A 27,578-nucleotide genomic window follows, 5' to 3' on the forward strand; every position below is an offset into this window, starting at 1 on the left:
GGAAGCTCTTTGCTTTTTTATTTCCTAGATTCATAAAAATTAGATATGGTTCAGCTCTGTTAGGCTCATTTTACCCTTGCTATCCTTGATGTATGCTTATTTCTGAGAAAACATCCTCCAGAGGGGCAGCGAGGTACTGTTTTAAATGCATAGGTCCACAGGTTTTCATTTGTATCTTTTGAAACATGACTGACTTGTTGCTAGAGTGGAAGCCTTTTAGGATAAGGACTGCACCTTATTCATTTCTGTATTATTGTGCCCAGCACTAAGCTGGACACAACAGAGCACTGGATGAATGTTTGTAGGCTGCATAAATAAATGAATTGGCTTCTTAAAATTCATAATTATAGGAGTAATTTTGGAGACCCATAGTTTATTTAGAATGGCTTCTTGAGCCCTTCACAAAAGGAGAAAAAGGATGAAACCACCAAGTTTATGTCAGAAAACGGTCTAGGCTTCACATGCCTGCCCCACTCTCAGCTTGTCTGCTGCTGCACCCTCTGTGCTGAAAACAAATGTTAGTGCCTCACAGCCTGGTGGAGAACATCTGCCCAACGCATCCTGGCCCATCCCTCCCAAACATTCTCATCCTGCCTGAGCCCAGGTGGTTATTTGTCTTTTAAGGTTTTCCTTCTTGAGTCCCCATTTCATTGACAAAGTCTTCAAGTAGCACTAATGCCCATGTCAATGTGGGGGGGGGGTGGTGGTGGTGGTGATATGGGCTGCCCCCCATGTGAATTCGCTTCTGCTTTGATGAGAGCAGGCTGCAGGAGGGGTTGTTTGCCAAGTTCACCATCCCTCCATCACATGTTCCTGCCTCGTGTTGCTGTCTTCTTTGGCCTGTCATAACCCACCACCACACCAAGCCTCAGTTAAGGGAATAGCAGCCAAACAGGATTTTTCAAGGCGGGGTGGATATTTACTTCTTAACCTGCGGTTTTTACTGTTGTCTTTGTGTCTTTTGAAGGGCACACCAGCTCAGATTATTACCATGGGTTCTCCCTGGAGTATGGAAACCAACAAAACCCAATTCATCTCACATATTGGAGGCACACCCACACTTCCTAACATGTAAAAGCACCTGTCCTTTAGCTTAATGTCTCCACAGGACTCCAAAACATACACACTTCAGTTCTCAGAAGCCTGTTGTTAGGATGTAAAGAGTCACAGCTGAGTCAATGCTTGACATTTTGTATCTCATCATAATGTCATGTGTTTCTACTATATGTGTTAATCTTTTTAATTCACTGAAAATAAAGACTGTGTCTGATTCATTTATATCCTCCATGACTCTTAGCACAATGCTGGTACCTTATAAGCCCTAAATAAAAGTGAGTCAATGAGTGAGGTCATGATAGAAGCTGAAAATGAATGAACAGATGAGTGTTTCAACAAATAATTGAGACGATGAATCATTGATTAAGTGAATGTATATTAACAAGCTATTAAATTTGAACTCCCTTTGAAATATAAAAGACTGGGAGATGTATATTATGCATAACCAGTTATTTTTATCTTTTCTTAAACAGAGAAGGCCGAGCTGCTCTGGTTTCATCCTTTGGGGTATTTAAATACTTGACCATGTACGGCATAATCCAACTTATTGGTACATCACTGCTCTATTGGGTATGAACCAAAATAATTTCTTCCCAGTTTTAATTACATTTACATACTTGGTTTGTTCTTGGGGGTGTGGCTCCTACACAGGATTTAATGTTTTATAAATAAATGACATTTCTCAAAACAGATGTCTGCAAACTTTGGAACTTGACATAACTGCACATACAGCATGGAGCTAGAAATAAGTAGCTAGAGATCAGTTTTCTAGCAGTGCTGTTTTCTTCTAGATAACCTAAGATACTTGACCTCTTCAAGCATTTAGTTCTCCACTTGGAGTATGAAGAGAACTTCAGAACAGCGTAAATACAACTCAACAAGAAGTCGGTCTCCAACTATGGGCAAAAGACTAAGAAGAGATAAAAAGAAAGAGAAGTTCTGGAATTTGACCTTGAAGGGCTCAAAAACTAGGAAAACTCACATACTGGAGCTTTACTTCTGAACTCGCCCAGAAGTTAGACACATAGACATGTCATTAGTAAAGGATTAGCATTTAAAAATTTAAAAAAAAAGACTTTTGCAATTAAATGATAAAAATAATCACTTACAAATTAAATAGCTATATGGAAGGGATATGTATAAGTTGAAAATCTTCATTATTTCAGTCATAACTTGCTCTAGAGTAAAATGATCCAACAGACTCAGGGAGTGCTTCAGAGAGCATTTATTACTATACTGCTTTCCTGGGACATTTGAGACATGAATGAGGACCACAGGTCTCTAGCATCTGGTGGGCTATTAAGCACAAGAATCACACACAGAGGGTTAAGGGGCAACCAGGTGGGTAGAAACAGAAACTGGACTGGGAGTCAGAAAACCTAGATTCAAATTCTGCCTTTATCACTAAGAACATACTAGATCTTGCCCTTGACCAAGCCTTTATATGCCTCTGGGAGGTCAGGCTGGCAGATCCCCATAGTTCTATGAAAACTGCTTCCGGAACAAATACTGAAGCTGCCTGTGAAAATTCCTCCCTGTTTCGTGTCACCCTGCCTATATATAACTGCACCATTCTGAGGGGGAAAGAAGAGGAAGGATGTGAGAAAGAAATGTAAAGAGGACAGAGACTTAGAGGATGAGAACCATTGGGAACCCTTTATGGAGGATGAGGAATCATTTGTATCTTCTTAAAAATCTGAAATATTTCTCAGTTCAAAGTCTTCACACATAGAATTGGAATGATAGTCTAGCCTGAAGCCATTCATTCTGATGGTTTAGACCCAGAAAAGAGTGTCCCCCAGAGACCTTAAATTAGAAACTTCAGGGCCTTGGGTTCACACTCTAAAAATCCAGAAATATTTCTCATTTGCATAAATCTGGTCTATAATGGCTCAGACCAGGTTATAAGTTAGTGCTCAGTCAGCAGCTATGAAGCACATAAACAGACCTGGCTGCAAAAGGTATTGCAAGGCAAATTTCTGGAGGTTATATGCTGACTTTTATATATGACTCCATAAATGTAAACTTCAAACAACTTCTATGTCTACACAGACCTTAGAAAGTCAAGCACACCAGACTGAAGTCTGTAATGGGCTTTCTTGGGAATAGTGGCAGTTGTTCAGTTTGTAAAAATGAATGGACCCCAAGAGAACTATTTGTGAACTCAATCCATGGATAGGATGGAGAGGAACACCTGTTGAATGATTTGAGGCTTGGATTTCAAATGTTTAAGCTTGAAGTTCCCAGCGGGTATCTTATGTCGAGAATTCAAATGTCCAGGCTGAGACTACAGCTGTCAGATTACTGTGGCCCAAGCCCGGGTGTTTCCCAACGGACTGACTCTTGTTGCTAACATGGAATTAAGTTAAACACTGGGAAAATAGTGATCTGGCTTCATTATCTACAATGAGATGCTAAAGATCATAGGTAAGTTACTTTCTTTTTAAAGAGGAGAGAAAAATAACAGTTGCTTCCTGATTACATTCAGAAAGAGAGTTGGCAATAATAAAAATGCTACAATGGCAGAAGCAACATTTATATTTACTTTTATTTCCTTTCCAGCAGCTACAGCTCTTTGGGAATTACCAGTATCTCATGCAAGACGTAGCCATTACCTTGATGGTCTGTTTAACAAGTAAGTACTTCAGCAAAGTAAACAGCATTATTTGTATTTATTTACCCATGACATTCTAGAAATGCTCATACAAATAAAAGCTTTTGAGAAAGATACACCTTTACTACTGAAACCACTGTACTTGTGAATTTTTTGAAAGAGGTGTTGGCAGTAAGTGGAGGCTTGAAGTCCTGAGATTTGGCACTAAAACATCCTGATAGCAAATAAATCTTAGCTTCATAAAATGGTCAATGTATTCTGAGTTCCTTGTGGGTTTGTGTCTTGTACATAGAAAATTGTACAAGAAACCTAGAAAGGGAAACGTTTAAAACCCAAAGGTGACTTTCCATTATTCAGCTATGTTTCACACTGATATGAAACCAGATTTTTGCCAGGTCTTTGACATGTTGAGAACAAATGCGAGCATTTAACTCTAGAAATTCTCTCAAAAGCAAGGTGTGACTCACAGCAGCTACTGCTCATTTCCTTCCTTTGCGAGGACACTGCGATAAAGTATTTCTTATCCAAGGACTCAGGGCTTCATACTAACTCTTAAGGGAGAAAGGAGACTGCCTCAACAGAGAGCAAAGAAAAAGAATGACATAGTCATCTCTTTTTCCTTGTTCAACAATGAGACTGTTATGAAAACAGATTAAAAAAATCAGACAATGCAGAATATTAATAACCTTGAGAATTTCATGTAGCATCTTAAAACATGAAACGGATACATCAACCCTGTGGCAAAATTTACCAGTGTCAGAAACATAAGTGACATCAATTTCGATTCTTAAGGTGAAAGTGTGTATTTGTAGTCCATTAGCCTATTTTTCTGTGCATTATTAATGGTCACATGACTGGAACATTTTGAGTCAATGATATTGCCTTTGCAGTGTTGGCTATTTTAAAGCATTTTGTATGATTTACTTGTGAACATGGTTGATGATGCTAAATAAAAGAAGAAGAAAAGAAGAAGAAGAAGAAAAAAACCCACCAGGAACTTCCAGGAGCTAAGCTAGCAGTAGTAGCATAAAGGTGAAGGCTATGGCTATTCTCCACCACTCCCTATCTCTGAGAACTTTGGCAAATTATTTATGAAATAATTTTCTGACATGAAATGTTCTCATATGGTTGTGAGGATCAGACAAAACAATGCATGTGAAGGGTACAACACAGTGTGTCACACACTGTAAGCACTCACAGCAAGATGAATGATACCACCCTGCACCTAATCTCTTTTTCTTCTTTTGAAATAACTGGCTAACTCAGTGAGCCCTTGAACAGAGTTAGAATGCGTACAGCTAGGCTGATTGGTTCAAAATCCAAAAACGTGGGTAGTAGTGTTTGTGTTTTACTCCTCTGCCTTCAAACGCTATTGTTTTTCCATCACTGCAAGCCCAATCATCCCACGGGCACATCACTTCCTGGTCAATATCAGGTATTAAAATGATTTCATCTTCAGACATCAAAAGTCTAGGTATCGTAAATTCACATTTTGTGTTTGCATCCAGTTCAAACTTTTTCTTCCTCTAGATCAAACCTGACCTTGAAGCAAGCAGTGGGAGAGAAGGCCATACTCTCTACTTTCCTTGGGCCCCTTGCTCAGGGAGCCTTGGAACAACAAAAGCAAATGGCCCTTTATACACGTGGGGGTATTGTAGTTTTGTCCTGTCGAGTACCCTCTAATGTGGCAGGCATCTAAACTTCAGGCAATTGGTATGGGATCACTGGTGAGTTTGGGGGTTTTTCAGATTCCTTTGAATTGCTCTGGACTAGACTCCTTCCTGACATGGGTGGTACTCTTTCCCTCTGACTCCCCAGGATTCCTTTCAACAATTGCCTGCTGGTGGTAAACACCACGAAGACTTTTTCTACTGCTTGGCTCCCTAGCCCCCGCAGACTGCCCCCACTGGGCAGATTCCTTCCAACACAGCCCCAGCCTGGCTAATTTCCATAGCATCCACTTCACCTAATGGATAGATATATAGCTTTCTCTCGCTGCTGCCCCCCGTCCTTCTCCTCTGATATTGCAACCGAAGGTGGCAAGGCAATCTTCCCCCTCAAGACACTTCAGGTCTCTCCTAGAGTAGTTCTTATGACCTCCCCTAATTTTGGATTGGAGTGATGCTAGGAAGATAACCATAATTCTTGCAGCTCTTAACAATTTCCTTTAAAGCATGGTTTTCTCTTATGTATTTGGCACATAGGTAATTGCTTGGGGGTAGGGGCATGGCTACACTTGAAGGACCAGTATGGATACCTCTGAATGAGTACAACAGAGATATGGCATGATCTCTCTTTACATTCAGTTGGGATTTATCATTATCAAATATGAGATTCAGTAAAATTCCCCAGACAGAGGAAAAGCCCCATTCAACATCCTCTTAGATGTGTTCACCTCTTACTATATGTTAGGCACATAGGTGTCTGGGGCATGAAAAGACTGATCACTGAAGTATAGAGTTAGTTGGGGAGGGGGCTTCACACAAATGTATGAAGGAAATGAAAGTCAAAAGTAGTGAGTGCCAGAACACAGCAAGTGCTTTGGGAGTTCAGAGAAACAAGAGGTTATTTCTGATAATAGGCAGAGATGGCAATGGAGAAAAGAGAGAAATACTAAGGATGGCTTCATGGAAGAAGTAACATTTGCACCAAAATAGAAAGGATGGACAGATTTCAAAAATCTTTTCCCAAAAGAAGAGCTTTTCAAGTAGAATGAGGCAGCATGAGCAAGAGAGAGCTGGGGCATGAGTTTTTCAATTTGACCACACTGTAGCGTATGTGAAAAGGAACAGCAGGAGATGCAATTTGAAAAGATGAGTTGGGTCAGATCATAGAACTTGACTACCGGGTTGAGAACCGTGGACATTCATCTGCAGATGTTAGTAGTCATTGACAATTGGATGATTAATATAAAATCACTCTCACCAAGGCTCTTTTCTTTCCAGGTTCCCAGGTTAGGGTGTTTAACCTCAAGCCTGAATTAGTATGGCACAAAGACAATACCATTGCATATTTAATTTTTTATGCACCTGCATATCTATATATACCCTGTCTTGTTCTTACAAGATTTTAAGGTAACACAAAGGTAGCTAATAAGACAAGCTATATTAAAGGGGAAATCAAGCAGAATAGTAAAATGAAGTCAGAGAAGTCAATTAAGAAAATGTATGTCTTAAAGCTCAATTTGACCCTAGTAGGTATAGGAGCCATTTTGAAAGGAATTTGTTCTAGCTGCATCTCTATCCTCTTCAACAAAACCCACTCAAATTAGATCAAGAAAATAGAGATAGGGGGATGTTTATGAATATAATTCTCAGAAAAAATCTGAGACTAGAAACTCAGAAGCACCCAGTCCAGAGAAGGGCTAGAACACCAAAGAGTGAAAAACAGAGGCCACTTTTTTTATTTCCAAGAAACCATCTTGTCTCTTTCTTCTCCTTTCCACTCTGTTTTCATCTGACTTAAACTCATTCGCCTTGCAAATGACCCTAAATGGTGTCTCTATTATTGAATCTCCATAACCTTTCTGTTTGTCTTTGCACAGCTAATTAGCTCAGCCTCTCGGTGTCTCATTTGCAAATATTTTGGAGAGAAAATTCATTGACCTAACTTGAGTAAGATGTCTACCTTAAGCCAGTCATTTCTGTGAATGAAAATGAGGTCATGTAATTTGGCTCCATTCAGGCCAACCATTTCAGTGTGTGGAAGGAGGTACTGTCCAGAGAAAAAGGCTGTAGGAGGGACTCCATCCATTATGTAAATGCATCTCTTACATAAATTCCAACATTGCTTCAAAGAATCGTAAATTTTTTTTTTTTTTTTTTTTTTTTTTTTTTTTTTTTTTTGTTCTTGGTCCCTTTGGAGAGTATCATGGAGGACAGAGATCTTTTCACCTTAAAAGCCTCGTGAGGCACATTCAAAATCTTGCATGTGGTTCAGGTGGGTTCAGAAGGCTCTGGAAATTTGAGTTACATGACTTGAAATGTCCATAATATAAAGCAAGCCAACTATTTAGGAGAATCACACCCACATTATATTCAAATAATGCTGGAAAATTATGAGTATCTTTTGAAAATAAAAATTTGAAACTGCTAGGTCCTCCCACATAGCAGGCCCTGTACTAATTTCAGTAAGGGACAGGAAATGGTATGAGCCTAGATTTCCTCCCTCAACGAGCTCACAGTCTGCTGAGTGCATGTGTCAACGACTAGATTTAATGTGAGACATCCTCACTACAGGGCAGCAAAATGAGTAATGTGCTGTGGACTCTCAGAGGAGAGAGTGATTAATTCTGAATAAAATATAACACTTCACAAGCTTACATTTCTCTCCATGCAACATGATTGCATATATCATCATCATTTTGAAGAAACCTGGGCAATTCAGAAAAGTTTTTTATCCTTTTTGATTCATGAAATCCACACTACTGTGATATGCTATAGAGCAGAGAATGGGGGGCTTTACAGACTTAAGTTTATTTTACCACGCTGTTGCTCACAAACTATGGGTCTTTACATAAGGGGCCCTACTTCTCTGAAGCTCAGTTTCTTCACCTGTAAAATAGAGATAACTATTTTGCATTGATTTTTAAAGAAATAACGTTTAGAGGCCCCTGGGTGGCTCAGTCAGTTGAGCATCTGACTCTCAATTTCAGTTCAGGTCATGATGTCACAGTTTGTGGGTTCGAGCCTAGCAGCGGGCTCCTCGCTGACAGTGCAGAGCCTGCTTGGGATTCTCAGTCTCCCTCTCTCTCTGCCTGCCCCCCCCCCATTGGCCCTCTGTCCCCCTCTCTCAAAATAAATAAACATTAAGAAAAAAAAAAAAGAAATGATGTGTATAAGACACTTAGCATAGCCTCTGGAACATAGTAGGGGCCCTTAAACGCTAGCCGTTAATTTTATAGTCAGATATACACATTCTCTATCAGAAAGTATTAGGATTTCTAATATGGGAAAAGTTAAAATATTCTTTATGTTAGGACTCTATCAATCAGCTATTACCACATTACTACTGTATAACAAACTTCTCCCCAAAACCCGGTGGCTTACAATACCATTGCTCTGTAGATAGTCAGCTGGTCTAGGTCAGCTGAATCTGATCTGTTTTAGGAGGTAGATCAGTTGGTCTTGCCCCAGGTTAGGGGTTTCATTCAAGTCAGCTCCACATTTTTAATTCTGGAGCCAGGCTGGCCTAACAGACCTGAGCATGATCACGGAGAGTGAGCATTGCCATGCAAGCAGGCCTCAAACCTCTAACATCTCTTCGGCCAGAGAAAATCACAAAGCAAAACCAAAATTAAAGGGTGGTAAAGTGCACTCTACCACAATGAGGCCAATAATTCAATCTAGCACAGTCTCTGTGTAAAAGAAAAGTCAGAAGCTCAGCGAGCATCTGAGAAAGAGAGTACCGGAGAGCAGAATACACAGAGATGCAATTAGACTTCTCTCCATTATCCACAGCCTACTTAGTCATTTGGTGGCCGTCTTCTTCCTTGAGTGCAGGAACATGGGAAGAACTAGAAACACTGTAGCCTCTCTGCCTTCTGTGGCCCCAGGGCACAGTCTCCTTGCATTGACCACAGTCCACATGGTGCCCCTTCCTTGCGTGCCATGCAATGACTTCTCACACCAACCATCCAGAGTGAGGCCAGACTTTACAACTTAAGGGCACAGCCTCCACAAGACTGCCCTTACTTTAGACCTCAGCCATAAGTTTGGGGGTCCCCATGACACCCACAAGTCTGATTAGCTGGCTGCAAAATTGGGGGGTTCTTCTTCTCCCCATAGGTTCAGTGATTCATATCAACAACTCATTCAGGGAAGTGCTATACATATGATTCCAGTTTTATAATAGCAAAGGGATACAAATCAGAACCAGCCAAAGGGAGAGTGAGGTCTGGTGGGAGGATCCCCACACATCCATTGTCCTCTTCGTGGGGTGTCAGTTTGCCTTATCTTCCTGGCATATCAATGTGTGACAATATGCAGAGGATTGCCATACAAGGAAATCCACCTGAACTTTGGTGTCTAGAGTTTTTTTTTTTTTTTTTAATTTTTTTTTCAACGTTTTTTATTTATTTTTGGGACAGAGAGAGACAGAGCATGAACGGGGGAGGGGCAGAGAGAGAGGGAGACACAGAATCGGAAACAGGCTCCAGGCTCCGAGCCATCAGCCCAGAGCCTGACGCGGGGCTCGAACTCACGGACTGCGAGATCGTGACCTGGCTGAAGTCGGACGCTTAACCGACTGCGCCACCCAGGCGCCCCTTGGTGTCTAGAGTTTTTATTGGGGTTTCATTATTTAGACATGATTGGTGGAATCATTTGCCATGAAGTTGATCTCAATCTTTTTATTTTTCAAATTTCTTTTTTTTGAGATTTATTTTTGAGAGAGAGAGAGAGGGCAAGCAGGGGAAGGACAGAGAGAGAGGGAGAGAGAATCCCAAGCAGGCTCTGCACTGCCAGCACAGAGCCTGATGTGGGGCTTGAACTCATGAACCACGAGGTCATGACCCAAGCTAAAGTCAGGAGTTGGATGCTTAAACCAGCTGAGCCATCCAGATGCCCCAAGTTGATCTCAACCTTTGGTGTCATGGCATCTATATGCTGGATTATCATTTTATCACCAACTCTCTTTATGCCTGCCATCTGTCATCTTATTTGCATAAACCATCATTGCTATCATGAATAAAGACACTCCTATCAACTTAGGAAATCCCAACAACTTAGAGGATACATCCCAGGAACTGGGAATAAAAGCCAACCAAATTCTTTATTACAACCCGTCTTTGTCTTCCATTAGACTTCAAGTTCTTTGGGGCAGATGAGATGACCTCCTCATCTGTGCATACTTCACAGCTTGCAGCCTAGCACTGTCCCAGGCAACTATTGATTAAATTGGTAAAGGTAAAGCCTTAGGTGCACCTGGGTGGCTCATTCAGTTAAACCTCTGACTCTTGGTTTCAGCTCAGGTCGTGGTCTCGCGGTTTGTGAGTTCAAGACCTGCATCAAGTCTTCATGCTGACAGTGCAGAACTTGCTGGGGATTCTCTCTCCCCCTCTCTGCCCCTTCCCTGCTCACTCTCTCTGTCTCCAAATGAATAAATAAATAAATAAATAAACTTAAGCAAAAAAAAGGTAAATCCTTAGATAGTCATAGAGCTTTAGAGTAAAAGAGTTGGAAGAGACTTTGGAGACCATTTAGATATTCCAACACATTCATTTTGTACTTGAGAAAAATGAAGTACCAGAGGGTTCAGGTGATTACCCAAGAACCCACCGAGCAAACTGAAGACCTACTTTAGAGTTTTATCATCCCAGACTGGACACCTGCTCCTACCACCCTACCCCTTCATTCATGAACACAAACCTCAGCATACACAGTCTACTTTCTTCCTTACATCAAAGAAACCAATGATTTGCTATGAAAAAGGAAAAGGTATCAGCTATGAAGACAAGAAGTGAGACACGACTCTTGTGTAAACCTTTGATGTAATGTATCTAATTCCTGACTTTTCCATGCTTCTTCCCTGCACTGCCCTAAGAAGTAAAGTACATTCCATTTTCAATAGCTTGTTAGAACATATGGCTCCTAAGAAGGATGCAGTCTGTTGTTTTTGTGGTTCTGTTTAATCTCTGCCTATCGCCTATCCTTTAAATTAAAAAAAAATACATAAACTCTAGGATCAAAGCTATAATACATTTTAATACTCTCATCTGGAAGCAAGACTGTTTTGAGTTATTTTTCCTAACCAAGCTTAATACACTCTAGCAGTTCTCCATTTACACACTTATCCAGCAGGGAACAGAACACACCTCTAGCATCTATCCTGGTACACTAAAGTGCTCAGAGAATGTTGGATGAATGAATAATAAAATCGGTACTTAAAACATAATCTCCAGCATATGAAGATTAATCTAGCCTGATACCTCTTACTCTCCTTATCTTAAACTCTCTGCCTTCCTACCAGCACTGAGAGATCATAGTACTGCTTATCCATGTGGAAGGCCACCTTTCTATTTTACATACATTTCCTGGTCATCTTGTTGTGAAGAAAATATATGCACCATGAAATATGGTAAATGTATTATTTATAGAGCTTTTAAACCTATTACTTTTTGCTTCTGAAGGTGAAACAAAAGCATGGAAGAGGCAAAGGCTGGTAGCATTGGATATACACCTAAGCAATGTGCTTTCCTAGATGTAAACCCTGAGTTCATGTTTGCTGAATCTGAATCCTAACGGAAGTCTCAAGATAACAGGCATCTCAATCTTCTATTGTCAATAATGAAACTGTAATAGGGGAAAATGCATTTGTCTTTCAGTGAGTTCAACTCATGCCTACCCCAAACTGGCTCCTTACCGACCGGCCGGACAGCTCCTCTCTCCCCCTCTGCTGCTCTCAGTCTTTTTGAACACCTGTTTTACCTGCATTGTGCAAATCTGTGCATTTCTCTATGTGAAGAAGCAGCCCTGGTATTGTGAGGTCTACAGATACAGGTAAAGTTCAGTTTTTTTAGTTTTCCTTTCTGAAGGTGATACAACGAGTGCCCAATGTCACTGTACAACTTGGTTGAACATACACCCTAAATTTTTAATTAACAACAGTTGGGTCTCCAGGGTTCTATGCTACCAATGTCAGGATAGAACACCAAACACAGTTAATAGGTGGAGTCCTGGGGTGAGCCATGTCAGTGGAGGGGGGGGGGGAAGATCTTCACATTGGTTGTTAATGTGTAGACTAAATGTGTTTAGTAAATGAATGCATTCATTCCCTGGTGGTTTGGTTATCATATAGACCAGAGGTCAGCAAACGTTTCTTACATAGGGCTAGACAGTAAATACTTTAAGCTCTTTGGACTAGACAGTGTCTGTTGCAATTACTCAGTACTACTGTTGTAGTGAAAAGCAGACATAGACAATAAAAAGTAGGTGTGACTATGTTCCAATAAAACTTTATTTACAAAAAGAGGTGTTGAGTTGGATTTGGCCTATGGACTTAGTCAGCTGGCCTCTGATTTACAAGAGAGATTGGCTTAAATTAGCTTGAGTTTTTCAAGCCTTGAAGTAAGGCTTGGACAAACTCCTCTTCACAGACTCCATGATGCTCCTGAAGCACCGGAGCCCCAGCATCCAGTGAAAGATTGAAAACTACTGAATGATGTCTAAGATTGCCATTTACACCCTAAATTCAGCAATTCAAGTATTATTGCTTGGAGTAGAGAATTCATTTTTGTCTCAAAACCAGATTTTTCTCCTCATCGGAAGGCATATATTCAGATAAGTAAAATTCTGAATCTGGGAGACAAGCAGGGATAGCTAAATGGATGATGGCTAGGTAGTCCTGCCTTTATCACTAACCCTGCAACACTAGATCTTAACTCTCTTATCTGCAATGTAAGTATAACAGAATAAATATATTTTTGTGTTAAACTCTATAATTCAGGCCTTCTGGTCTATCTGTCTTGTGCAAAAACATTTTGTGACTACTGATTATTTGTTTCATTAATGTACTCAGCAAACATTAATTGAACATCTACCATATGCCAAACACATTGTGGGACCCTAGGGAACCAAAGATATTAAGACTTAGGTCTATTTATTGGGAACTAATTTCATCTATAAACAGTTACAAGAGTAAAAAGTTTCAAGCTGAACAAGAAAGCTGATACAAACTAATTTGTGAGTTTGGAGATTAAAAAAAAATAAACATTGCAAATAGATCAATCTGGACTGGGAAGGCTCATCTTTTAAACAAATGTTTTTCTGAGGAACTATTCTGTGGCATTTCTGTGCTAGGTGTTAAGGTGTTGTAAATTTGGGTAAAATCACAACAAAGTAAACCCAAAAGAGAAATTCCATATTCAAGGAACTCTCATCCCAGGGGTGGAAAATAAAAACATGTGAATGAATAATTGCAGAACAATGAGCTAAATACAGCACTAGAAGCAAGAACAGAGAGCAGTAGGCAAACTTTCCAGTGAACTAAAGACAACAGAGGGATGGAGACGGAATAGAGTATTCGACCCAGGCGTGTGCAAACTGTAGTACTTGGGGAACAGAAAATTTTCCTATGTGTTTGGAGTATAAGGAGCAGAGAAGGGCTGGCAAAAGATAAGGGCAGGAAGCCAGATTCGAAGATTTCTGGGCTTGCCTGAGAAGTTGGCATTTAATTTATTAGCAAAATAGAGCCACTGACACTCAGAAACAGGAGAGGGTCATTTTTGGATCCTCAGGAAGAGAGTGATATAGAGCAGGCAGATTCATACTCAGGACCTAAGGTAGTAGGCTTATATTAGTCCTCAGAAGAGAAAACAACACATACATACTCTCTCTCTCTCTCTCTCACACACACACACACACATGTGCCCACCACAACCCTCCCCCAACATGCACGAATGCACACACATGGGCAGCCATGGTTCATTTGTTCTGAACTGAAAGGAATTTCATAGAAAATTATCATCCAAGCCCTTTCAACACAAATCACTTGTTCTAAATGGAATGAGAGACAAAGAATAATTTTGACTTGTTCTAAGTGTTATTTCTGCTTTGTCATTGCAAGAGGTGAACAAAATATGTCTTGGTAGTTACTGGCTGGGACAATCTGAAAGCTGAGACTCCATGGCAGTGATAAACTTTTTTTGTTTTCCCGCCACCTGGATAAAAATAGAATAGAAAATCCTATAAATGTTGGCGATTCTCTTGTAGTGAGTGCTTTCTGGACAACCAAAGTAATTTCTCAATGAATATGAGTTTGGAGAGAAATGGGACTGAAAATACAACGCTGATTCCTGGTTCAGTTTTAAGTTTTGAGAGTACCACACTGTGGCCCCTCACCACCATCAACTGTATCACAGCAGCGTTTATCTTCTCTAAGGGAAAGCCATTTCGAAAACCCATCTACACAAACTGTGAGTATATGAAGTTTAATTTTCCTTCCATTTCCCCACCCTCCCCAGGGTTGCAGTTCAGTGGTAAAGTGATGGCTGAACTCTGGAATGAAGTATCTACAAATGGTTGTATAATGCTTTTGTGACTTGCTCTCATTCTTACAAGCTCTCCCTCTAGTTATCCACCATTTTTTTTTTGTTATTTTCTTTCACTTTCTGTATTTTCTCAGCTTTATCTTGCAATTAAAAAAGAGGGGTGCCTGGGTGACTCAGTAGGTTAAGCGTCTGACTTCGGCTCAGGTCATCATCTTGCAGGTCCTGAGTTTGAGCCCCACATCAGGCTCTGTGCTGACAGCTCAGAGCCTGGCTGGCGTCTGTTTCAGATTCTGTGTCTCCCTTTCTTTCTGCCCCTCCCCCAATTGCACTCTGTCTCTCTCTCCCCAAAATAAATACACGTTAAAAATTTTTTTTAAATGTAATTCCATTAAAAAAAAATTTTTTTTAATGGAGTATTGAAGGATAATTTTCATGAGTGGTAGAAACCTGGGCAGGAAACTCCTTATGTGCAGATACACACATGCATTATTAAATAGTTACGAGTCCTGTCCTGTTGTGAGTCATCAAGAATGATTTTGAGTATATATATCCAGATACTTTGTAAAAGACTTTTCTAACCAATTCAGATACAACTTGACCTCTTTGTAGCTTCACAACATTGGGCAAGTTACTTTATTCTGTGCATTTCTTGAATCACCAGTGAGGATGAACACATTTTCATGATTTTAGCCATCTCTTCTCTGAATTGCCTACGTACATTTTTATCCATTCTTTTCCAACAGGGTCACTCTTCTATTTCTTATTTATTTGTATGAGTTTATTCCTTTGCGATTTTCTTCCCATTGCCTTTAGGCACAGAGAGGTTTTTCCCATTGCAAAATCAGGTAGATTAGAATTTCTCTTGTTTTTTAAATTTCTTTTATTGCTTTTTAAATCTAATGTTAATTTCATCATACAGTTTGAAGTAGAGATCAAACTACTTTATCTAACTAGTGGTTCGTTTTCCCAGCAGATTTTACTTAATATTTCTTTTCATCATTTATTTCTCAACCGATTATATGCCACCTTTATCATACCTACATATTCATGTATATTTATGGCTTCATTATATACATAATTTATATTATGTGAGTTTTTATATTTGTTATATACTTACATATTAATTTATATACAATTAATTAGTTCCTAGACTATCTTTTCTGTCTCATTAACATGCCAGCTTATTCTTGGTCTATCACTATACTTTAAAAATTATAGTTTCATTTATTTAGCTATAGTTTTATAATAAGTTTTAATAAGCAGTTAGATTGATGTATCTTCATTACTCTTCAGTTTTCAAACATTTTTTACTTCTCTTTCTTATTCATCTTTCCAGATAAACTCTAGAATAAATTGTAAGGCTTTTTTAAAATTCCTTTTTTGAATTTTGATACTTTGGGGAAATTATAATGTTTACACAATTAAGTCCTCAGTTTTAAAGACATACTATATTATGCTTCTCCATTTGTTCATTCTTTATTTAAAAAAATTTTTTTTAATGTTTGTTTTTGAGAAAGAAGGGGGCAGGGCAAAGAGAAAGCTGAAGCAGGCTCCAGGCTCTGTGCTCTCAGCACAAACCCCTAGATGGGGCTTGAACTCAGGAACTGTGAGATCATGACCTGAGCTGAAGTAGGACACTCAACCAACTGAGCCACCCAGGCCCCCCAAATTTTATAGCTTTTTGATATCTGCATTTCCTGTTGGATTGATTTTGTGTGTGTGGGTAGTGTTTTGTTAGGTTTATTATTAGGCTTGAAAACTCTGACTTTTTCTTTCCTGGGTCTATTCTTGACAATTTGCAAGAACCCAGTAAAATAATCTGGCTCTAAATCCTTCCTTTGAAAGATTTGTGTTTTTTTTAAAGGACTGATTTGTTACCCTCTTTCTATTATTTTATTTTATTTTATTTTATTTTATTTTATTTTATTGTTTTAATGTTTATTTACTTTTGAGAGAGAGAGAGAGACAAAGTGTGAGTGGGGGAGGAACAGAGAGGGAGACACAGAATGCAAAGCAGGCTCCAGGCTCTGAGCTGTCTGCACAGAGCCTGACAGGGAGCTCAAACTCAGGGGCTGCCAGATCATGACCTGAGTTAAAGTCGGACACTTAGCCGATTGACCCACCCAGGTGCCCCAAATTATCCTCTTTTTAAACTGTGTTTTCACATAACAAGTTTTCCCCCAGATATTTCTAGTTCATTGAGATTATTGAGTCTCAGCATAAGATTTTGAGTCGTATGTTCTTATAATTTTATTTCCTTTTATAACTCTTTGAATATTCTCATCCTGTATGTGTTACCTTTTTCATATATTCTTACAAGAACGATATTTTTGCTAGTTTTCTTTAAAAGACCAGTTCTCAGATTTAATAAATTCTGTATGCTTTCTCTTTTCTAACTTATTAATTTTGCTGTTTTCATTCTTTTTCTTCCTTCTTACTTTCTCTGAAAAAATTGTAATGTTTGAATTGACTTTATAATGTAAGTATTTTCTTTTGATTCTTGTGAAACAAGAAAATCATTCAAGATCAACAAAGTTTGGGCCACGTTCTTTACATTTTCACATGTCTCTAATTATGACTTGATTTCTTCTCTGACCCACCTAGTTTTCAGAATAGAGAGGTTTCCTTTTCAAGTGGAAAGGGATTTCGTTTTCATTCCTCTAGTCCTCTTTATTCAACAGTCTGCAAATGGACTTGATTTGCTTTTTTGTCCCAGCTGATGTTTTGAATTTTGTGTTAAATCTGTATGTTAGAAGGGATTTTTCATTAAATTTAGTTAATAATTTCTAGTTTTATTGTCCTGATCAGAGAACCTGGCCTGTAAAATTTCTGCTCTGGGGAATTTACTATAGTTTTGCCATCGTATGGCATAACCTGCAATCTGTAATTTTCTAAATAAGTCATAGATATTAGAAAAGTAAGCCTCATTCCTATTCCTAAATTAGAAATATACCTTGACTATGTTAAACTAGTTTTAGTAATTATTTACCATTCTATCTATTGTCACTACCACACCCCATTTTTTTTTGGTACAGCTGTTTTTTCAAAGGTTTTGAGAGCATGCTAAGACCTTCCTTTCATTTTATATTTTCTATAAACTTCTCCCTGATTTTCTTATGATATTTTTTAGTTTTGATTCAGTGTTTGATAATGCCCTTGGCTCTTGTCACAACAAATCAAGATTCTGCTTTATGTTTTAAGCTAAATCACTTATAGTCCTTTTTTTGATTGTGAATGTATTTTACAAGGAGGATATGATATATTACTTTGGCAAGTACTTTAGTTTGAACAGTAACTACAAAGCTTTTTACATACATTGAATTAAGTGAGAACCGAATTAGTTACATCATAGTGACTTAAAGCTTGTGGGTAAACTCAAGTCCTACATCGAAAATAACTGAAAATCTTAAGTTAAAAACAAGTTTTATAAACAAATATTCTAACAACAGAATCTCCTAATAAGTCACTTAGTCTCAAAAGTCCTTGGAACTTTCTATTACAATATCAAGCAATTTTATTTTCAACTCTGTATCTTTCTTGATAGCCTTTGGCAGATCAACTTTATAATGAGACGATCTAGAAAGAATACAAACTTAATCTTTATGGAAACAGATGTGACTATTTGCAAACCCTTCCCTTCCTTGCAAACAATCTGTAGTGTCTTGCCCAGGACATGTCTTCCCAAATGACGTGTGCAAAAAGAGTACCATTCTTTCAAGCTTCCTCATCAACAGCAACTGATCTAGGGAGGCAACAATCACTTCCGTTCATCATTATGTTCTCCAATCAAAGCTGAATTACATGAAGGCCTTATAATTTTCCTTCCACACTGGTCATTCGTGTGCCCACCTGGCCTGCTTTTCAGATCATTAGTCTAAGGACGGTGTGATGTGTCCAGCACTCCACTCAGTTGCTGTGACTACCAGGCCTTTGTCAGGATGGACACTTGGGGCGTCATCTTCTTCCCAACATTTGGGTCCCTGGGACATGGAAACAATGACATAAATGAAAAATCCACACAGCCATCTCCTGGGCTCTTCTTACCCAGCTGCACACATTATTTTGGGAAATAAGCGATCCTGGTGCCCCTGCTTTTTCTTCTCTCTGCTTCACACCCCTCCCAAGCAAGCCTGGCTCTTCTTCTGGGAGGTGTGGCATCTAGCTGTATATATCAAGTGAAGCTTGGATGAATATGAGGGGGTGTGTAGGTGCACAGGGGTGAAACAGAGCTTTGATGTCTTCACAAAAATAGGGCCAGCTGCAGCGGCACGGTCATCTCCGATTTTTGGTTCGTATAGACCTGTATAGAGGTGGGGGCTGGCAGGCCATAAACCTTGGAATAAACGAGGTAGAGAGAATATAAGAGAACATCCAGTTTGTTTGTTTATAAATTTTAGAGCGTGTTAGGATCCTTTATATCATGGCAACACTGATGAAATCCAATTGTTCGGGCCTGAAGGTGCTAATCTCATCAGAAAACATTTGTAAGGCCCATCTACAAAGTGTGTAAAAGCTCTGTGGATGCAGACGTGGGTAGGGCCGGAGGGATAAAAACAGTGGTGTTGGCACAGTGCATCCTGGGAAGTTTAAGCTTCCTAAAGCAAAGCCATTCGGGCAGGTTGGAGAGAAAGAACCCAGCAGATGTACATGATAGCTCCTCATTCTTTCAATTCAGAGTCCTACAGAAGGGCATACAAAGTCACTTTTAAGAGGTTACAGTCTAGTAGATGCATAAAGATCTTGCAAAGCAGAGTGTTACATAACCATATGAAAGAAAACTTTGTGAGAGAGGCCTGGGTAGTCCTTAAAAAGAACGTGGTATCTGAATTGGGCTCTTTAAGAAAAATTTAAGAAAAACTGCCAAGACATAAAGAATATCCGCTATACAGGGTACTTTGTGAACAAAGTCCTCCATGGAGGTAGCAGGTTTGTGATTTAACCCCCCTCCAACACATAAGAAAGAGCAATAAGAGACTAGAACAGAAAGGCAGATGGAAATTGGATTCCATTCAAGGAAGACCTTGAATATCAGTTGAAGACTCTTGGACTTTATTCTCCAGGCAACAAAGAATGCAATGATACTAAGAGGACTGACCGTTCATCCATTCATGCACAATTCCCCAGACACGCAGTGATAAAGCACTGGGGCTTCTCTGGTGACCCTTCACGTAGGCTGGTCACTGCAGGGTGTCCCGGCCCTCCTGGACTTCTCAGCTGACGTGACTCCTTTATGGAGTGTCCTGTATTAGATCAGCAGTTTTCCATAGCACGCCTTTCAAAGGAAAGATGTGAAGCTGTCACCTTTGTCTGGTAAGCATTAGAACATATTTTAAAACATATGAGGATCTATCAAAACATCTGAAGATAGAGCCGATATTTGCCCAACAGAGATAATTGATTCTGCAGTGTGTGCCAAATTATATGAAACATTCGTTTAGCATCTAAAAATAACGTTTGGTGTTTCTTCAGATATATTCTCATTTCTGCTGATATCTGCCTTGGGCCTCACAGTTTTCATTCTGTTTTCTGACTTTCAAGATATATATCGTGGAATGGAGGTAAGTGGTATTCATTTCCACCTCTGGAGTGACTCATATGTGCAATGGGACCATATTTGCACTGTAATTTGCAAGTCAGGTATTACCGTATTCTCTCCAACCATTTCATGTTGTGAGGCTATTCTGACTTCCTAGAGGAACAAATAACTCATCACACATATGCTAACCTCTGCTTGTTCCCATATCATCTGTATTATCAATCTAGAACATTTATCCTATTCACACCTAAAAATGCTGTTTGGATACTTTATTCATCCATGTTATGCTAATATGATAAATTGATGTGCTAATTCAGTAATTCTTCAAGTGTCGTTTTTTAAACATATAGTAGAAATCCTTTATAATGTAGTTGTAAGGAGTAAGAAAAAGTAGACCTGTAGGCCAATCAAGTTCTGTCTGTCAGACATTGACTATGGGGAGTTTTATTTCAGTGGGCATCACTTAACCCAAGGGGTGGTGGGTTAAAATAAAATTTAAGAAGAGGTCATTGAACCCATTCTTAGAGCCAGCATTGTGGGAGAAATGAAAGAGAGGGATTGACTCTTGCAGTCTATAGTTTTGTTGAGGACATTGTGTCCTATGCGAGTGAAATGATGACATGGCCACCTGGGACCACCTGTGCTTGTAGAGGGTGTAGGGAGAAGTGGGAAGAACACAGGAAGGAGGAGCTCTCACGGGGCCTGTACCCTGTACCATCATGGAGGGCCTCATGGTGGAGGCTCAACTTGATCTGGGTCCACAGGATAGGCTGGATTTTGCTAGGTAGGAGGTAAGGGTATTTCAAACCAGGAAAACAGCCTGAGCACAAGCAGAGAAGGCTGCAAGAATCTCTTTTGTCTTGGAAATGCAAAAGAATGTAAGGTGGCCGAAATAAAAATCGAAAACAAGACTTGTTTCACAGAATGCTTGGAGGATTGGCAAAGCCTGAGGCAACATGCTGTGGAATGTGAGGAAGGCGTGGTGTGGCTGGACAAAGGTGGCCAGGGGAGTTTGGGCTTTCTCCTGAGAGCAACAGAGAGTCAATGAAGATATCTGAGCAGGCTTTCCAGCAGGGCTTTTAGGACAGCCTAATTACGTGATGGCAGCCTAATTACGTGATGCTATATGCTTGAGCAGAGAGTCTATGGAGGGAGATGCAGTTAGGAAATGAGAACCTAGACCATTAGTCACTTACAAGACATTATGAAGCTCCAGAGCATGCTTGGCACTAGCGAGCCCAAGATGTGTAAGGTGCGTGGGCACAGCTCTCAAGTAGTTCAGAGGCTAGGAGGGAAGACCATCCCGTGGGCAGATAATTCCAAAGCAGTGTGACAAGTGTTTTCCAGGCCAAGGGATGGAGAGGAGTCCTCTCAGATCAGGGCAGGAGCAGCAGGGAGGGGAAGGACCAGGTTCTCCACTACGCTCTGACCCACTGCCAGATCTCACAACAGTCTCCAGACAGCTCTGCACCCAGGTGCTCTGTCTCACAACCCTGAGAAAGGCTGTCTCTACATGACGGGAGAAAATAAAGCGCAATAACCCGTATCTGACTGGGGATGAGAATTGCAAGGGGGCAATCAGATGCTGTGGAGGATCTGTGGTTTTAGTCCCAACAACAGCTCAGCCCCCATATTTGACTTTGGGATCAGAAAGGGAGTTGTGGGAGTAATCTTTTGCCACTGATGCCAGCATGGGAAGTTGTAGTGTTAATACCTATCATTTAATCATAATTGGTGGCCAATAGGTACCCTTGAATCCTTAAAAGGAGGTGGGTTGTGTGCGTTCAACGTTGATCAAGCCGTTAGACTTAGGGCTGGGAACCTTGGTTCGGAAAGTTTCCACCTAGTATCAAAAGTAACTGGTAACCTCTGTGCCCTTTATGTTTTACTCATACGTCAATTTCACTGAATGAATGAACTCCAAGTAGATTTTAACTTTGGGAGGATTAGAAGTGATAGCAATATTAGATGAATGACTTAATCCTGCATCCTCTTACCTCCATTTGAAAAGATAAAAATGAAGAGAGACACACAGGTTCCAAAGTGTTTTGTCTCATGTCTGTGACCCATGGCACATTTTACCGAATGTTTACTCTCAGGCAGTGGAGGAAACACAGGCCAAGAGGCAGTCAGTTCTGATTTGAATTCTGGCTCTATTTATTGATTGGCTTTGCATCCTTAGGCAACGCACTGACCTCATCTGTGAAGTGGAGAAAGCAATGCCTACCCTCCAAGCTCAGAGAGCTGTTACAAATACATAAATTAAATAAGATAATGTTTATGTGTGTGTGTGTTCAAAATTTAAGGTCTGCATGGTATAAAGGTAAGATTCTTTTTTTAACAGTTTATCCCAACACTGACATCATGGAGGGTTTCGATTTTGGTGGCAGCCCTCACCCAATTCTGTGTGGCCTTCCTCATAGAGGTAAATTTCTGTACATCTCTTACACTCTTTCTGGGAAAATAAACAAATAAAGGGTCTCATTCTCAACACATACCTGTTTTTTAGATGGACCGTTTTTGTCTCCCAAAGTGATAGTTATTAACGGTTTATAAGAACTGTGCATGTTCTCTTTGGGGGAAACTCTTGGAGAGTGATTTAAACTTCTCTAAAGGATGCATAGAAATGTTCTCAGGATCCATGTTTAGCATGGAAGGCAAAACATCAAATTAACTCTAATTTTTGTCTCCCATGAAGGCATCGTAGTGTATTTTTCTAGTATTATCAATAAGCTAGTAGAGACTAGACCAGGTGACCTACAAGCTCTAAAATTCAATGAGACCTTTCAGCGTGAAGAGCTGTCTTCAGAAGGGCTTCCTTAATTAAGAGTGGAAGGAAAACATTGCTCATCTAGTCAATTCTTACTCTTGAAAGTCTTCCCCTATAGTATTTTTCTTCTATTCACTGTCATTAAATGACTTTACCTACTCAGTGAAAGTCCTGGGTATTATTTTTTTTAAGGGACAGTTTAAAAAAAAAAGATTCATGTGTTGTAAATCCCTTGGGAAAAGGGTTCAAACAAATCTATATAAATATATGTGTGTGTGTGACACACACATCATTGTATACAATGAGTGTAAAATTTCTCATACTCTAAGGAATTCCATTTGAGACTATATATATTTTTACGTATTTTATTTTTTTTAAGTTTTTATTCATTTATTTTGATAGAACACGAGTGGAGGAAAGGCAGAGAGAGATGGGGAGAGAGAGAAAATCCCAAGAAAGCTCTCTGCTGACAGCACAGAGCCCAATGTAGGGCTCGATCTCACAAACTGTGAGATCACTACCTGAGCCAAAAATCAAGAGTCAGATGCTTAACCAACTGAGTAGCCCAGGTGCCTGAGACTATAGAGATTTTTAAATAACCCAAAGGGGGAGAAAAAAAGCCTACATGTATGAAGGTATTCATCGTAGTATTATCTATGGTGGTAAAATTTTATTTTATCTTAATTATAAAACATTTTAATGTTTATTTATTTTTGAGAGAGAGACAGAGTGTGAGCAGGGGAGGGGCAGAGAGGGAAAGAGACACAGAATAGGAAACAGGCTCCAGGCTCTGAGCTGTCAGTACAGAGGCTGATGCGGGCTCGAACTCATGAACCATGAGATCGTGACCTGAGGCAAAGTTGGACGCTTAACCAACGGAGCCACCCAGGTACCCCTATGGTGGTAAAATTTTAGATTCAACCTATACGTTCAAAAGTAGAGATGCTGTTTGTTTAAATCAATCGTTATACACCAATTTGAAAAAATGGTATAGGATCATTAAAAGTGATTATTGAGAAGACTATGGCTACATGTGACAGAAAGTCTAGCATAACCAGAAGTGGAATGCAAAATTTGACCATTCCTATTATAAATGTGTAAACATTGTGAGTGCATGTGAACATAGAAAAAAAGAGAACCCTCCCCAAACGGAAAGCAAAACCCATTTGATTTCTAGAGTTCCTCCATTCATTCAACAAACCATCAGGGGGCACCTTGTAAGTGGCCTGTGGCAGGTAGCAGTGATTTTTTTTTTTTCCTTTTCTCGATTTCGAGTATGTTATTTTGTTATCATTTCAGTCTGGCAGTAAAATAATTCTAGGTGAATCACCAGCCAGGATTTAACTAGGAAATCTGTAGAAATGAAAGGCTGTAAGCTTTTGGTGTGAACACAAGCACACTCCCTTCTCAAGGGAGAGAACCAGGGAGCTGCTAGACTTGGTGGGGACAGCAGGGAGTAAAGTTGCCGCAGAAGCAGCTTTAAATAAGTACATCTGAGAGGCCCCGGGAGGGCAGTGAGCACCCTGGCTGCAGGGGAATGTGGAAGGATGGTTTGATTGTTTTCTCCACCTGATTTCTCAGGATTTCATCCTTCAAAATCGAAAGCTCTGGCTGTGGATCAAAAAAGAATTTGGATTCTATTCTAAAAGTCAATATAGGCACTGGCAAAAAACACTGGCAGAAGATTCCACCTGGCCTCCCACAAACAGAACGGATTATTCAGGCGATGGTGAAAATGGATTCTACATCAACCGTGGCTATGAAAGCCCTGAACAGATTCCAAAAGCGAAACTCGAATTGGAAGGCCAAACCACAGAACAGCATTTTTGGACCAGGCTGTAATCAGAATTATTGTCATATGGGGTTAACAGCATCTCCTTGCTCCCAGAAACTAACATATTGTGGAGAGGTGATGACAGTCTACCTCTACCTTTCTTTATCCATCAGAGAATTCAAGGTGCATTTCTCGATGTATTGAACCTTGCAAAAAAGAACCTTAAATATGCTAATTTTGACTGTATCCTCCACTACTGAGGAAAAACATGAACTTCCTCGATTGTCTTTTTTTTTTTTTTCCTTAATATTGCATACCATTATCCTGGCTGAAATGCCCAAGCTTTTATGGTAGTGAAATTAGTGATATGAACATCAGTAGAAGGAAAATTCAAGAAGAGTTTGGTCTTTGAAAGTTTCACCAATATATCTTTATTTTCACAGACAAATAAAAGAATGTGGGGGGAAAAAGTCTTTCTGTCAATAAATTATCACAAGTTTACTGAACCTTATATTCACTTGCGAAGACCATTTATGTACTTATCTTTGCCCAAGGTCACAAAATTCCTCTTTTTGCTTCTTTTGTATGGCTTTAATAAAGAAAGAAGAACTGAGATTTCCTTCAGAAAAATTAACTCTGTAATAAGTAGAAAATGATGGAGGTGCCTGTTAACTGCCTGTAATCTTGGCTTGGGCACAGCTTATATCTAAGCCAACTCCACTGATGTTGGCATCACCCAAAGTATATTGTTTTGGGAGCAGTGAGCCTGAAAGTCCGTGGTAGATCACAAAGATAATGGGACAAATGTTAAACTATACTTTTCACTTAAAGAAGCATGACAGTTTTATTTATTTTTTGCTATGGACAGATGAAACCCTCAGGTTCTAAGTCAAAAAGTTGGTTCAAACTCAGCATTGCTCATCTTAAAACACAATCCTGGAGTAGGGACTCCTAATGTTTGTGTCTATAGCATGACAAGCATCAGGCTGCTGAACGACCTCAAGTCCCATTTCATCTTTTCATTATTTTACTCAATCATTATGTGCGTACTAATGGCCACAAGAAAAGGTATATCCTCTGTAAATATATTCTGTACGCTATTACCTTTAATATATATCTACCTCTCGGTGACCTTGAGAGGACATACATCTCTAGTGAACCTTTTAAATTAGCTAGTAGGCTTTCCTTGTGACCATAAATTGAGTTTTGCTAATTTAACATATCTTTAATGGCTCATAGGCAATTAGCTAACCAGTTCTATCCCACGAGCTTCAGTTATGTGCCTAACAGTGATAGATGCATTCAATAATACCTTTATAATTCTGTAATCCTTAGAGCTGAAAAAATGTTTTTAACATTTCAGCAATGCATTGCTGTATATAGTACTATACACTTTGTTATACACACCAGCAGCATAAATGCAAATTCCTATAAAAACAAACCCTTTTTATTTACACTTTATTTGCTTTTTAAACTTTTCTTGGGTGGATGGCTTTAGAGAGGGATTATTTTAAAATGTGTCTAATTTAGTGACTACCAATGAAAGATGAAAAGACAAAGCAGAATTCTAGATTAAGAAATGTATGCCAACCTAAAATATATGGCAGCTCAGATTTCTTGAACTGGCGTTATTTGTATTTAGTAATTTGACCTTCAGAATCAGAAGATTCAATTGACACACTATGACATTTAGATAACATAAAAAGATTAAAAAAATCTTTATTCAATAAATGTACAGCCTCCCTTGCCCAGTTTTTCCAACACCCTATTAGTTATCTGATAGATGATGATATTTATTTCATAGATCTTTTTTTGTGTGTGTGTGGGGAGGGCACATAATAAAGTTGAACCCTATGCTTGACCTTGCTGAAAGTACTCTCAGAGAAGGGCTTAATAGTCTTGGAAGAAATGTTTGATAAAAGCACAATGAGCATGACCCTGGGCAGTCTTAAGCTGCCCATCATGAAGAATGGACATTTTTATGGGAAAACTGATGACTACCTTTGTGAGCTTTCCTCTCAGGGTGAACACCACTGGAGCCTGAACACAACCTATGTGGAAAAGATATCATCGAATTCAATTTAGAAGTGCATTTGTGACCCAGCACAGCTAGGACTGCCTTGTGGAGTGGAGGGGTCTAGAATTCACTAGTAAGGTTTGACCTGAAGATCCTCAGGAGGTCCTTTCTGTCTCCACTTCCGTTCCCTCTCCCATCGGCTGGTGTGGTAATCCCACCACACCCGAGTCTCCTGCTTTGGGTAAAATTTGCCCTCTGCAGTCATACTTTATTAAAAGGTAAGCACACCCTGGGAAAGGTAACACATTAAGCTGATGCCAATTTCACCCTAGTTTGACAATATTAGAAAAATTCCTTTCTTTTTTTTTTTTTTTTTTTTTTTTTTTACTATTACTTGAAAGGAGAGCATAAAAGGAAGAAGAAACTTAATGTAGAATAAAAATGAAGGGGTGACTTTGGATCATGGTATCCGGTAGAAGACACCCACCTCTCCCAGAGGACAAGTGGAGGAAGAGGGAGTTTGGGAGTTATCTGGAGACAGAACTGGTGTCATAAGAAAGGGAACGGATTAGGCAGGGAACAAGGAAGAGAGATGGGGTCCCTATCATTGATAGGGTCATAGACCCTATCTATTCATTGAGTCTTCTGTTTAGTTACTTTATCTACCACGTTCCTTATTCCCTGATCATACCCTCTCACCCCCATTTAATTGAACTTTTTCTTTATTTAATGTCATGCTTTTAATTATGACATAAGAAGGATATCATTGCTTAGCAGTGTGGTTGGTAGGGTAATGTTACAATGTCTGATACAATCCTAGGGTA

General features: G+C 39.5%; 1 protein-coding gene across 6 annotated transcripts in view; it reads left to right on the top strand.

Moving 5' to 3' along the window:
• The window catches only part of LOC122229800 (probable cation-transporting ATPase 13A5), a 115,233-nt gene extending 88,815 nt beyond the window's left edge, over positions 1–26,418 (top strand). For 5 of the 6 annotated variants that reach the window (XM_042955292.1, XM_042955289.1, XM_042955286.1 and 2 more), the window contains 7 exons: positions 1,530–1,626; positions 3,619–3,691; positions 11,994–12,168; positions 14,380–14,582; positions 20,127–20,215; positions 22,538–22,618; positions 24,545–26,418. In XM_042955292.1, the coding sequence (XP_042811226.1) occupies positions 1,530–1,626; positions 3,619–3,691; positions 11,994–12,168; positions 14,380–14,582; positions 20,127–20,215; positions 22,538–22,618; positions 24,545–24,805 (979 nt within the window). In that variant the 3' untranslated portion in view covers positions 24,806–26,418. The remainder of the gene's footprint in view (positions 1–1,529; positions 1,627–3,618; positions 3,692–11,993; positions 12,169–14,379; positions 14,583–20,126; positions 20,216–22,537; positions 22,619–24,544) is intronic. The other variant, XM_042955287.1, reaches the window with a different exon arrangement.
• Positions 26,419–27,578: the final 1,160 nt, after the last annotated feature.

Source organism: Panthera leo, chromosome C2 (assembly GCF_018350215.1).
Source record: "Panthera leo isolate Ple1 chromosome C2, P.leo_Ple1_pat1.1, whole genome shotgun sequence".
Lineage (NCBI taxonomy): Eukaryota > Metazoa > Chordata > Mammalia > Carnivora > Felidae > Panthera > Panthera leo.